General features: G+C 37.3%; 1 protein-coding gene across 5 annotated transcripts in view; it reads left to right on the top strand.

Annotated features, from left to right (window-relative positions):
* The window catches only part of MANEA (mannosidase endo-alpha), a 205,667-nt gene that overhangs the window by 181,683 nt on the left and 9,210 nt on the right, over window positions 1-14,774 (top strand). For 3 of the 5 annotated variants that reach the window (XM_035321418.1, XM_035321419.1, XM_035321420.1), the window contains one exon: window positions 11,477-12,069. In XM_035321418.1, coding sequence (XP_035177309.1) covers window positions 11,520-12,069 — 550 coding nt within the window. In that variant the 5' untranslated portion in view covers window positions 11,477-11,519. Of the gene's footprint in view, window positions 1-5,677; window positions 5,826-6,457; window positions 6,509-11,474; window positions 12,070-14,774 lie in introns of those variants that run through there. The other 2 variants (XM_035321417.1, XM_035321421.1) reach the window with 2 other exon arrangements.

Raw genomic sequence — 14,774 nt, 5'->3', positions numbered from 1 at the left:
TTTCATCACATAAAACAGTAAGATCTTTGAATTAATTAGATGCCTTCATGATGCAGATGGTTTTAACTGCATAATTACGGAAATTACTGCACTCACTTGGCGACCTTCCAGATACTAATGTTTGGCTATATAATGCAAACAGATATTCTGGTGAACTACTGTGTCACCTTCTTGCTGTATCCTGCTCTGCATGATCCTGTTTTGCTTCTCCCAATTCTAACAACATTCCAAGAAGAGACCCTCAATTCAGGAAAAGTATGCTGTTGGTAGAAGAGCTCTTCAAGTGCAGTCTGTTTGGCTGAAAGAGCAATGGGGATTCTATTTTGGTAACTGCACCAAACATTTTCTGCATCTCAATTACATCCACACTAATACAGACGGAAACAATGCTGTTTTATAGAACAGCACCGTAATAAAAATGCTAGTATGCTTCCCATTCTAGGTTTATGAGCTCAAACTAACCGGGATGGAAGGCAAGAATACTTTAAACACAAGTACATATTTTTTATTTTATTTTATTTTTTATGAGGAAAATCTGTGCTTCATAGCGCTTCCACTATTGGAAGTGCTCATTTCATAGTCTAACTCAACATATTCCCTCCATTCTCTTGTGACTCATTCAGTGCCAGCACCTTTCAAACTGCAGACTGATTTGGCAGCACATACATTTCTCTGTAGCCTTTTGTCATCCCAGCTGCACTACTGTTATAAGGCCATGCAGTACATTTCGGTGCTTTAAGATACTGCACACCTTCAACTTACTTCGAGCCAGTATTTATGTTCAATATATGACTACAAATTGAAATTTGTTATAAACTTTTACAGGAAAATAAGAAAAATAATTTATATCACCCAGCAATCCTTCAGACAAACAAACAAAACAAAACAAACAAACAAAAGTACATTTGTTACTTTTTATTCAACTGCAGATTAATCATGTACCCAGTGGTCAAAAATAAAATGTAGTTGTCTTTGTATGACAGTTACATCGCAGTGTGAAATGTATTAGTGCTTCATTTATTCCTAAAAAAAATATATATATTTTTTTTTAAAAAGCTAGTAAAAGGTTGGAATTGCAAACAGCACATTGTTTGATACTAGTACATTTTAATCACTGATGTTCCACAGCAACAATGCTAACAACAAAACATAGTACTACTCATTTTAATATTCACATATACAGGCAGCAGTTAAGCACACAGACCTTTGAACTTCATTTTTAAACCCTGGTGGTAGTTTAACTCTGCAGTAACTATGTGATCTTTTCTGGTTTCCTTACAAGATTAAAAGGAATTATTTTATCCTGCAGAGCTATCCTGACCACAAAACAAAATCACTAAGCGGCTTTATCTTGAGAAAGTTAATGGGCTCTATAAAATGGGGCCTTTTGAAATTGTACGACTACAGCCATTCTGGATGTACAGTTAGAGAAATGTGCATTTGCATTTTATATGTGTATTACCTTGTGTGGCAATGAGAACACTGCTTATTTCTTCTGAAAGTTTGCATGCATTAATGCATGACTAGCAACTGAAATGCTTGATCACTCTTAGAAACGGGATGAAATACTATTCAGCTAATTTATTTTCTCAATTAATACTAAATCAATTAATGCTTAGATGGTATTGGAACACTCTGAATCCAAATTGATGTTTTTAAAGAGTAGCCGTGGACCGTGTGTGCCATTTTTTTAAACACTCCCTTGCTTTGGCTCCTTTTCTTGCCAACCCCACCTATCTCAGGTATGTTTAAAGCATATGCCACCCCATCCCATCACCAAAGCAACTCAATCGTTGTATCACCTTCCTTTGAAGAACTATTTCTTCTGTTGTAACTGCTGATAAATAAATAAACCAGTGCATATGACTACCTAGGCTGAATTACATTTTCTGCCAGAAGAAGAAAACATCATTGTCTCATCACAGTTCATTTAATCTAAGAGGAAGCACAAATGAGGCTTCTAATTTCTGAAGGAGATGAGACTCCAAATCAAATACATCCACAGATTGATAACTACTCTATGGAAAATCTTGAAAACAATATGTAAATTCTGTCTGTATCATTTTCTTTATCAGCAGAGAGATTTTTTTTTTCCTCCTAAAATATGATGTGACTGATTCTAAGCAGAAATATACATATATATATTAAAAAGAGTTAAGCTTGCTAACTGACTATATCTTTTTTATCTTTCCAGAAAAGGTCTTAGAACTTAACAAGAAATGAAAGAAACAAAAAGCTCATCCAAATATATGCTAACATAACCTACATGCAACATATTGTCTGCATCCTTTGCTCTATAAATAACCTTAATACAAATCCAATGTATAAAACAGCACACAACTTGCCAAGCTTGGTAAACAAGGTATACAGCATTTTGACATCCTAAAATTATTAGCTACATAAATATTATTTCCGTAAGTAAAAGAAATTTTTACCTCTGTATATTGCCTAGACATAAAAATATAATGGGTGACTATAGTACCTTTCCTACGGCTGTAAGTTCTTATTTTTTTCTTGCTTATCCAGTTTATTAATTTCACAGCACAAATTTAAAAATATGCAAAGTCCACAGTTTTCCAGGGAAAAACACTGATTTTATACATTTGAATACTACTTTTAAATCTCATATAGCTTCTGTATATATGGAATAGGTCATTTCTGAGAAGGCCGGAAGAAACCTCTAATAAATAAAACAGTGTAGTGAACCATTCAGTAAATCCAGGGATTAGTTTCATGACAGAGAAAAGAGTATGATCTTTATTAAGGCTCGCTTACATCCACAGCTTAAAGACTTACAGTCGTCCATGGTTGTTTCAAAACTGCCTTTCCAAACATGTACCAAGCAACAGCAGGGCTTGGTACAAATTCAGTACAAAACCAAATTCTGACTGAAACATTATAGTATCTCTCCTGCTGCTGAAAAATTGAGTGAAAAAAAGGACCCACACTATGCCACTCTTTGGGGCACAAAAGTAAAGCTGTCTTTTGCTTCTGCCCAGAGACTGATGGAAACAAATAAGCTTTGGAGTGTGACCAAGTTTTTGGTCTCTCTGTGTCCATAGGGATCCAATTTTATCAGATGCTTACTGAGCAAAGAACAGCATTAAAAATGAAGCATCAGGATTAGAGTAATGAATTCACATGTCCAGTATCAAGAAGAAAAGAATTAAAAGTATGAGAAGGAGAGATGTACATTCCATGTTCAAGGTAGTATTCTCTGTATTCCTGCTCTGTAGGAGTGCTAGGAGTGTTTTACTATCTGAAAATATAACTCAGCATTAAATTTCAATATTAGATTAGGTTTCACATAATTTTAGAAATTAAATACCTCATTGTGTTGTCACTAAATGAACTTTGAGGGAACAAAAAGGTTTCCAGCTGCTGGCTTCTCACCTGATTGCCACCAAGTCTTCTCACCAAGGGCATCTGTTTTTCATACTTATCCCTGACAATTCAGTGTCTTCTAAATATTCTAGGACAAAAGGTGAATATACTAAGGATCTGAATGAGTACAGAATTGTAAGCCAGAAAGAGAGACTCATAATTTTGACACAGATAGGACTCCTTGGAATAAAAGAAAAGGCTACAAGCACAGGGTACTCCTTCTTTTGTGTTTGCTCTGAAGCCAGAACATGCTATTACAGCTATTATGCCCATAAATAAAGAATAAGTGAGAAAACAAAGGATACAATGGAAGAGGAACTTATGAAAGCTGCAAGAAAGATAAGAACATACACTACAGACAGGCTGGTGAAAGGTACACCTTAATCTAACACAGAAAAATAAACAAGTATAAGACAAAGTAAAAATAAATGTAAGATATTAAAAATCCAAAATAATTGTGGTAATAATGTTAATCAATCAGTGTTAAGTGTAACCAGTTAACAGTATTACCACAGGCATATTAACCTCCCTTGTCCCACCTAAGCTTAAACTGACATAATTATCTTATTTCATTACTATGCAGATAATACAATGATGACTAATGATATAATTTGAACTTTTAAAAAAATCTTAGCCAGTAGATTTAGTCTGTTCAGAAACAAAGTTCAAACATAGCAGATCTGATTTTTTTTTCTCTGATTAAATGAATATATTTATTCTTACTGCCAAATAAATGACCAAATGAAATTTCAGATTTACTTCTCTATTCTTAAGCTATTTAATTTTCAAATAAACTTTCTTATTTCTAGTAGTAGTTCGTCCACATTATAAAGAGCAAGTAAAAATTAAAGTTATGTCCTCTACAAAATACAAATGAAAAGCATCCTAATGGTATCTATAGCATCTTTGCTTTTGAAAGAGAGGAGGAAAAAAAATGATCTTTTCTTAAGGGAAGAAATAAAGGGTAAAGAAAGCAAGAAACAAATTGCAACCTAAAAAAAATGTTGTAAGCCAGTGAGTCGATATGGATATCAAGTGTTCAAGTTTCAGTCTCCAGTCTATTCATATGCAAACTCATTTATTATGAAAGCATGACACTCTTGAACCATTTACAATATATTCCCTGTTAATGAAATTATTATTCAGACACTTGAAGGAAAGAATATTAGAAATGCGCATTACTGCAAATATATTTCCCATCTGAGCACTCAGCATAAAGGAAACATCATGCAACAGTTCTGCCTGCCCATTTTCTCAGACTTCAAGGAGAACCACAGGAGCTCTTGAATTTACTTGTTTATCTTGTTTATATCGACACTGTGAGACACTCATTCCAAGTCCTTTCACCCACATCCAAGGTGAAATCAATGAGAGTTTTGCATTGATTTCAGTGCAACCACAATTCTGGTTGCTGTTTCTACTGTCGCTCTCAGGGCTTAGAGAGGTTCTTAAAAAATCAGTCAAACTGCACCGTGGGGATCCAACTCATTACAGTCACTTTTCATGAGGCAAAGGGAAGAAATGTTTCTATTCTCTGGGGAAACCATGTCGTTCATCGAGGGGAACAATTTGTGTCGAGTCAATCTCAAGTACTCATCAACAAGCAAGCTTCTTGACGGACTTCTAATATAACAGGGGAAAACGAGCATGTATTTTTTAATTGATTTGTTTGCTAATCTCATTATGGCAACTATTCATAGCCTATTTTCACTTTTAAAAAAAAGTAAATCACACTCTGAGTGTTAGTGCATGAAACATACACAAACCGAATTTTACATTGTTGTGACTGCATGCAAACACAAAAGGGCTCTGTAACAGACCAAGCATGTATAACCCTTCCACCCACACACTTACTGCTTTGGGGTATGAAGGGGCATCATCTCGATGCAGTGGCTTTCTGGAAGCACCATGCTCTGAAGCCACCACACAGCAACATGAACTGTCCTTTGGTTCTCCCGCGGCTGAAAACCAATGGGCGACCCTATAAAGAACCTTAAATCATTTATTTAGAGAACCTTAAATCATTTATTTAGACTTTTGAGTTAAAAATGAAGGGAAAAAAAAAAGGTAAAAAAAAAAAAGGTATTTTTAAAGCTTGAGGGTGTCTAATAAGTGGCTAGTAAGTTCCCTAGCAGCTAGTCACTTCACTTCCCCCCAACACCAAGCGCAGCTAGCTGCTAACAGAAAACTGACAGCAGGTTTCACGTCCAAAACCCTGCCCTAGCAAAAGGGACTTGCCACCCCAACCCCTCAGGACCCCTCCACAACCCGGACACTCCTGACACAGTCCCTGCGCGCCGCCCTACACCCGCCACCCGCCCTGAAGGTGCCGCAGCGGCCGCGCATGCTCCCCCGCCCGGGCATGCGCGCCGAGTCGGGGCGGCGCGGCGCTCGGCTTGCCCCTGCGGCCGCCCCCGGGCCGGCCCTCCCGCCGCGGCTGGGTGAGTAGTGGCATCGCTGCCGGCCCTGGCGGCAGGGCGGGGAGGTCGGGGTAGGGGAGTGGGGCCGAGGGCCCGGGCCCGGGCCCGGGGGCGGGCTCGGGCTCGGGCTCGGGCTCGGGCTCGGGGGCAGCGGGGACGGGGCTGAGGCGGAGGCGGAGGGCCAAGTGTGAGCGCCCGTAAGCCGTCGGCTTGTTTCGGGGAGGGAGGGGAGCGGCCCCGGCGTGGGGCTGAGCTGCACCAGCGGGCTCGCTGTGGTCGGGGTCATGAGCGCCCCGTGAAGCCGGCCCCCAAGTTGAGGAGCCACGCTGCGGGTCGCTGTCTGTGCACAGTCCGTGGCTGCTCAAAGTTAGCTGTCTGTGGCTCGGGTCGGAATGGACCTTACAGCCCACCCAGTTCCACCCCCTGCCATGGGCAGGGACACCTCCCACCAGACCAGGTTGCCCAAACACCATCCAGACTGGCCTTGAAGGCCTCCAGGGATGGGGCATTCCCCACCCTCTCAGGGCAACCTCAGGCTCTCCGCAAAGCAAGAGAAGGCTGTCGGCCTGAAGCCCAGAGCCATATATTCTGTTAGCATAAAGTAACGTTGAAGGCTGCCTTAGCACATTTAAAACAAAGTTCTCTGGGGTTGGTTTTTGTGCTTCTCGCTGCTTTCTCTTCGGAATTCAAAGCAGATATGCAAAAAATAATGGCTGTTTTATGAATTTTAAAATGATCCAGGTCAGAATTGTCACATATGAAATCCCTGTTTAATTTGGGTCGATAAAAAAGAACCCTTGCATTATTGGAAGTGCTTAGAAATGTGTATATGTATTGCGTATATTAATACGTAAACTCGGTTATAAAATGCTTGCCATATAAAATGTCTTCTCTCATCTTTAATGGTTTCCAAGGGCTTTTTTTTAAAATAAATAAATAAATAAATAAACCTTTCTTTCTAAAGACTTGTTCTATGCAAACACTATTGGAGAAATTTCCTAGTTCCTTTAATACTAGAAACACTCCTAAGGCTCTTAAAAGGAAGATTGCACAGGCCAGCCTCTCTTGCTTTTAGTGTTTGTATTTCAGACTCAAATGTGCTATGTGAGTGTGGTCTGGACAGACTCCTCCCGTGAGAGGTAGCTTGCTAAATGTCACCTGCTCAGTTCCTTGGGACCCAGAGTAACCAGGTGCATATTTGCACTGTAGTTCCAGAATGCAGCACAGGATCAAGGACAACCTGTTTGTTTGCAAAACATCAAACTTCTTGGAGGCCTAAACTTCAGCTCTGTCTGGAGCTGGTCCGTCACTTCAGAGCGTTCAGGTTCTTCTAGCTGGGAAATTTTAGCAGAAACTAAGCTAAGAAAACTTAAGCGAGAAGCTTTGATACTTGCCATGGGCCACAAGCCTCACAGACTTTTGGATGACCTTACCTACGCCATCCTCTCACTAAATCAAGGAATTCAGATTTTCCAAACCTTCTTGTGTTAATACTTTCATTTGTTACATTTAAGGAGCATCAGAACAAATAAATCTATAGAGTTTGCTGTTTCTTACTAAAATAGATACTGTTTTATCTGAAAATACGTTCCTTGCATTGCATGTTTCTCTGTTGGGATCAATAAAGCTGGCAGGAGAAACAAACAAATACAGGCCTGGTTATAGAAACTTGAGCTATCAAAGGACCAAAATGTTCTAGAGAAATTAAATCCCTTCTTTTCTATGAGTAAGGTAACATACTTATTTGGGGAAAAATGATTGAGGGTAAGGGGGAAAGCTGGGTTACCATCTGTCACTCTACACCCTTTTTCTTCATAACGGGAAGGGACAAACAGTAAAAGTTAGAGCTATTTTGCAGAATAGCCGAAGGCAAAAAGGCAGTGGTGAAAGCACATCACTATCAAATGTGGGCTTGAATGGAAGAAGTTATCCTTGCAACAGGCTCATTGTTAAGCTTGGGGAACAGTTTAGAATATGCTTAATTTTATTTTTTTTTCATGGAAGTATTAATTCTTTCTAGGAGGTATAAGGTCTTCCCGGAGCCTTCTCTTCTGCAGGCTGAACAATGCCAACTCCCTCAGCCTTTCTTCATAGCAGAGGTGCTCCAGCTCTCTGGTTGTCCTTATGGCCCTCTCTGTCCTTGTGTTGGGAGCCCCAGAGCTGAATGTGGTGCTCCAGGTAGGGTCTCACGAGAGCAGAACAGAGGGGGCACAAGAAGAATGTGGACCTGTTAGAGCGGGTCCAGAGGAGGGCTGCGAAGATGATCAGAGAGCTGAAACACCTCTCCTGTGTATGAAGAAAGGCTGAAGGAGTTATGGCTGTTCAGCCAGGAGAAAAGAAGGCTCTGTGGAGACCTCATTGCAGCTTTTCAATACCTAAAGGGAACTTATCAACAAGATACAGAACAACTTTTTAGCTCGGGTGGACAGTGACAGGACAAGGGGGATTGGTTTTAAACTAAAAGAGGGGAGTTTTAGATTAGATTCTAGGAGGAAACGCACATGTTGCCTGAGAGGGTGGGGAATGCCCCACTCCTGGAGGTGTTCAAGGCCAGGCTGGATGGGGTTTGGGCAACCTGGTCTGATGGAAGGTGTCCCTGCCCATGGCGGGGGGTGGAACTGGGTGGGCTGTAAGGTCCATTCTGACCTGAGCCACAGACAGCTAACTTTGAGCAGCCACGGACTGTGCACAGACAGCGACATACTTTTTCCTGCTGAGGAATTGCCTTTGGATCCAACAGTCCAAGGCAAGGTACTTCATAGGTATATACAAATGGCCTGTGTTTACATCTGTAAATTGAAGTCTGTTCTAAAAATTTGGATGTTGATAACAGAGCATAGCTGTGATTTTGTACGTCTTTTGATCAGAAATGAATTGTAAGCCTCCATTTCCAAGGCCAAACAACATCACTTCAGTTAGCTGTTTCACATGGCATATGCACTCAGTCTGTTTCCCTGATATTACAGTTCTGCTGTGGCACTACTGTGGATGAGCATAATTTGCATATCACTGTCTCTGAAGAATGACATAATGCAAACACTGACAACCTGTAGCTCTTGAATGCAGCTGCTACAGTAAAGGTATCTATGCCAGGGCTGAAGTATGTCATTGAGACTATGTTGGCATGCAAAATGCAAGCCGTTAACATAGGTATCACATACTTGGTTTTAGAAATACTGCACTTGAATATTGAGCCTCTGTATAAGTACATTAGAGGTTCATAATATGCTGTGGTAGACCAGAGTCTGTCCTGATGCTAGTAAAATTTTTATCTGTGTAATCACAAGCTTCCAGCTGAAGTACAATTATTATTTATGGTGCTTGCTTTAATATATTTAATTATAAATATTTTCATTTTAAATAACAGTGTGGAGCACTAAGATCAGTTCCTGATGTTTCAGAAAAAAAAATACTTTATGACAGTGATAAAATGCTCAGGAAAAATTTGACAGCTGATATGTCAAGCAAAAACCAGAAAATAACAGTTTCTTCAACAGATAATAGGAGAGCCCTAATGAAAACCTTTAAAACATTCTAACGATAGACCTAGTGTCATGAATCTCTTTACAGAAGAGATGAGATAAAATGAGACAAGATAAGATAGAATGAGATAAAATAATAATTACAAAAGTAATTTATAATTGGCAAACCTGTATTTTGTTTTCTGAACATCAATAGCGTGTGGTTAAAATGAAGAAAATTGGAATGCATTAATATATTTAACCAGGTAAATGGCATTGTTCCCTTTGAAGGAGGAGGGAGGAACAAAAAAACTAAAATGCACCCTCATCCTGTAGAAAACTTTGTCTAATCCCAAACTTGAGTTAGATTCCTGGGAGGTGAGCATGATAAACCAGAAAGAAGGCTAGAAAGGTCAGAAAAAAAAACATAGTAGAATTAGTCTGAATGTCTTTTAATTTCTCACCAGAAGAAAATTGTTGAGGATTCCAAATAAGCTCTGTGACAGAATTTTAAGCTCTTGGTATGGATTGTGAGCTGTATAAAAAGAGCTCTGTAATTTGATGTAAAGTGAAGTGAAATCCATTAAATGAAAAGTCTTAAATAAAGTGAAGTACTATAAGAATATATGCTGTAAAATCATTTTCCCTGACAGCAACTAAGGGTATGGTTTCACAGTCCAGTTGTTGAAAATGAGCTACTTCATTTTCCTTTTCTTCCCTTCCTCCATCTGTGCTGTTAACTCATTTGTTGGCATTAGTGCTGTTACACTTTATACTTAACTCAGCGGTGTCAGCTCTCCAAGTAAGAGGTTTTGTAGTCTATTTTTGAGATTTTGCTCTTTGAGCATACAAGTACTGTGTATACCAGATGAATACCAGGGGTTACAAAAGGCAGGCAGCAGGATGAATGGAATAAGGTTCGAGTGGAAAAAGAATTTCCCACTTCGGTAGTGTCACAGTGCTAATTCAACTCAAACTATGTTGTTAAAGAGCATATTCTAAAATTCCTTATGTAAGTTTATCACTGTCATAGCAGTGATGACTATGGCGTTGTGACAATTAAAGCTATATGTCAATACATAGCAATTAAAGCACTTTAACAGCAGTCAAGAGCATTGGTAGGAAAGTAAGATGAGAGATACTTTGCAAGTATGCAAAAAAAGACCTGTGTATACCTCCATAATTTAAAGTTGGATTCTAAAACTTGGATGTCAGTGGCAGAAACACAAAATCAGCTATGCTATTTCTAACAGCTGTTGAATCAGAAATTTATTTTAAGATTTTCCATTTTTATTCATAATCTTGTTCCACGAAATTCTGTGGTGACCTAACTTTCATTTATTCTTTTCTTTTGCTTTGAGTTTAATATTGAACAGGAAATAGAGTAATCAAGGAATAAAGCAATCAGGGTTTCATTATACAGTTTTTCTTCTGTGTTCAAATTTTACTGTGCACTATTGGTCTTGCTTTGAACTTAGTCCTGGAATTGTACATGCAGCTGTGGTACTGTACTATCAGGCTGCCAGCAGATAACTTGTAGGCTTTTTGGTTGAGTGTATCTTTAATGCTATGCTGATTATTATTATTTTTTAATGTATATCAGCAAATAAATTTGAATTTCACATGTGAATATTGAAAAGCATTATAGTTCAAAGTTTAATTGGCCAAAAATATTTAGGCAATGAATTTCTTAACTAAACAAGAGGTGGTTGGTCCAGTAATAATAGTTAGTAATAACAAACCCATATTCTGAACATAAACTGTGCTTTTGTCAATGTCTCATTTTGTCCTTTATTCTTATTCTTTTACATTACTCTCTTTTCATGGCTTTTGCTTTTTTTTCTTGTAATTATTTTATTTCTGTCAGACTTGTCAAAATGTAATACTTCTTAAATAATGTCACAAAGATTCAATTTCATGGGATTTAGTTGGGTTAGGAAAACAGCAAAGTCCAAAAGTAAGACGTTTAATAAAAGCTGTGATTCCTCAGTGGTAGAACTTTAGTCATTGACACGCGTTCTCAAGCACAGAAATGTTTTTGTTCCTTTCCACCCTTTTAATCCCTTGCGAAGACCTGTCATTTATATAAAGTATAAATGTCGCATACTAGTCCCCATATGATTTTTGTTATGTAGAAACTTTATAAATACATTTTTTCTGTTAAGTTACGTAATAAGAAATCTGACTTTAAAATATTTGTCTTTTGATCAGTTGCTGCCAAAATCCTTCTATTTGGATTCTGAACTATGACATCATGGCAAGATTTCGCAGAAGAACATGCATCATTTTGTTGCTTTTTATTTTGTTTATTTGCTCCATAATGATGGCTTTGAAGACTCTGAGACCTGACCGAGCTGGCTTTGGAGACCCATTTGGACTTGGTTTGTTGCCCGAGCTTCAACAACGGACAGAGCTCTTAGACAATAAACAAAATTCACTGGACAGGGTTCATGGAGATACTGTAACACAAATCAGTAATATGCATGCTGTTGCAGTCAATACTATGAAAGCATCTATGCCTCCTGTAAACAAGTTGGAAGAAGAGCTGTCTTCTCCTAATTATAACTTTCATATATTCTATTATAGTTGGTTTGGGAATCCACAATTCAATGGCAAATATATTCACTGGAACCATCCATTGTTGCCACATTGGGATCCCAAAATTGCGAGCAATTATCCAAAGGGCAGGCATAATCCTCCTGAGGACATTGGTGCTAACTTTTATCCTGAACTTGGATCTTACAGTTCCAAAGACCCTTCTGTCATAGAAGCGCACATGAAACAAATGCTTTCAGCTTCAATTGGTAATGAATGTTAATGTTTCAGAATGTTGTTCAGTTATCCAGCCTTAAATTTTTGAAGGAACATGATTGACCAATTTTTCATTTTTTTTTCTGTGTAGTTCTGGAAATGTCTGAAGTTAGTAAATGTCTTTGTATTTCCAGGGTTCAACCTCTAATATGAAACCTAGTTCTAAAGCTGTATCTGATGAGTGTAACAGCACAGAAACTAAGAACTGTATTTGTAATCCTTTAGGTCTATGTGTTTCATGACTTTTAATGTTAAGCACGGGTGTGTGTGTATATATATATAATATAGTAGATAGTATAGAGAGAGAATATAGAAACCATTGTTAGAATATATTGTCTGTGTATTTTAATTTTGGAAATTAATACTTAAGTTTTAATAACAGTAAATCATGTTAACATGGCAATTTTTCCAAGTATTCGCTGCATAACAATTATATTAATTCTTTCAAAACCAGGTGGTATTAGAGCTTTTATGTAACTTATCTTTTATGTAGTTTATTCCTAGGTGTTCTCATTAGCTACAGAAGTGTCTCAAGTAAGATAGTTTCAGTATAGCTAATAATGGTTAAAAAATACCATTTTTTTCATACCAAAAATACCTTTTTTCCAATATAAGTTGACGTTCCCTTTCTTCAATAGGTGGAATGTATAAATTACGTTATTTAATAAGTTTTTAATTCATTTTTGTGTTTTATGGCTCTTTTGTTTATCATCTTTAAAATAAGTGACTATAAAATATAGTATTAAATTCTAAACAGCTTCTATAAATGTAGTTGGAACAACAAGACCGGAGTTTATAGAATCATTCAGAGTGCTAAATTAACTACTTTCATTCAGCGAGATGCTAAGGATCTAGGGATTGATGTGACTGCTATATTCCAATTAGTAGTGTTTACTTCTGTAATTTTTAATTCTTGTTTTCATTTTTTTTTTTTTAATCTAACCTGTATTTTAAAAGGGAATTAATACAAAAGTAGGACTTTTCATACTGTTTTCAGTAATAGAATAACTCCTTTAACAACAGGAACACTAGCAACAGTGGAAAAGCTACTGCAGAGAAATCTCAGGTGTTAGTTGCCTGTAAGCACTTTTCTTGTCCTATTTAAAACAGAAAATAATTCATGGTAATGTGATGAAACATAGCTTTAGAAGAATCTGACATTAGTCATCCTCTTAATGCAAACGTCTGATAAAGCTGAACTGGCATTAGGAAATATGCAAAAGATGAGGAAAAATGCTTTTCAAATAAAGTTGTTCTTTTTTTAGGACCTCAAGTTATTTTTGCATTTAATCTCAGCAATATGAATGAGTGGTACATGCTTCCTGTAACATACTGTTTGTGATATATTACTTGCATTTGTCAAAAGTTGATTTTTTTTCTGTTGTCATTCTGAAGTACATTTGAAATTTTCTTCAATCTAGATTTGGCCATAATTTACTGCTTTTCTCACGTCATTACTTCAAATATCACATCTTTTTAATGAGATTAGTACTGTGTTATTTTGTGTGTATTCTGAGGTTGACTGTTTATAGCTTCTTTTTGTATTTTAGCTGATTTCTAATCCTAATCTAATGCATTTTGTGTTATATCAAATCATTTTTCTTTTAGCCTTTTTTGAGCGTCTTTATCAAGCCTCTCAAAAGTGGTTCTTTCAGCCAATAATGTGTAATGATCAAAGGCACATAAGAGATTAGAGCAGCAGGAACCACATGCAGTGCTGCCTTGTGTTATTCTTACAGTTCACAATTTTTCCTTATTTAATTTCCGAGTTTCAAAATCTGTTGTATTCATCTGTTACTCCTCAGAATGCTTGGTGAAACTTATTTTTTGCGCCACCCTGTTTCCTTGGTAGTTCCATTTTGAAGTCCTTTGTCTTGAATAACTATACTCTGATTTAAAACACATTACATTGCAATTTTTGTGAGCAAATCAATCCTGCTGTAGTCTCCTGAAGTGGTCTGTTGCTCTTATATTTTCTTTTTTGTGACGTAAATAAAAAAATTAAAAAAAAAATCCCTGTCTTCTCAGGGAAAGAGCAACGCAAGTGTGAGTTAGGAGATGAAATTGTTCACAGAACCTGAATTTTTCTGTTTCCTAACAGTGTAGAAGGGGGTCTTGACAGATGTTGCATTCAGGGTACCTTGAAGGCTGTAACCTGATTGTGTTTCTGTTGTTCTATTTGTCCTTAACATCGTAATCATTTGAATTTTGTCCTTTCTTCTTGTGTTAAATAAAAGATAGGGTGATAAAAATGCAGTCAACTGTGGCATTTTTCTTGTCCTAAAGCAGACTGTCTCTTGTGGTAGTCTGTTATTTTTCATTCTCTTTTTGAAAAAATGTTGAGAGAATATGTTGTGGGTAGTTTACTAACCTCTGCTTTGTATAGTGGACTGAAATTTCTGGTTTTGACATTAGAAGATGGTTGTGTATTCATTCTAATTATTTATTTTGAATAATTTGGGGTTTATTTGGAAATTTTTAGTTAGAGAACTTATAATATTAGTAAATGGAATGAATTTAGAGCATATCCCTATCTCTGTGACCTAATCTGTTTACTTAAATCTTTACCTAGTAAAAAAGAACCACACTGAGTTATTGTTTCATATGTTTGAAATAGTACTGTTAGGAATATATTCCTACATCACTATCTCATGTATTTCTTTCTGTCTTAACCTTCTTCCTGATATATTACATTATT

This window comes from Oxyura jamaicensis, chromosome 3 (assembly GCF_011077185.1).
Source record: "Oxyura jamaicensis isolate SHBP4307 breed ruddy duck chromosome 3, BPBGC_Ojam_1.0, whole genome shotgun sequence".
NCBI classification, from domain to species: Eukaryota; Metazoa; Chordata; class Aves; order Anseriformes; family Anatidae; genus Oxyura; species Oxyura jamaicensis.
The sequence above is the reverse complement of the archived record's forward strand: the minus strand, read 5'-3'. Positions and strand labels throughout refer to the sequence as shown.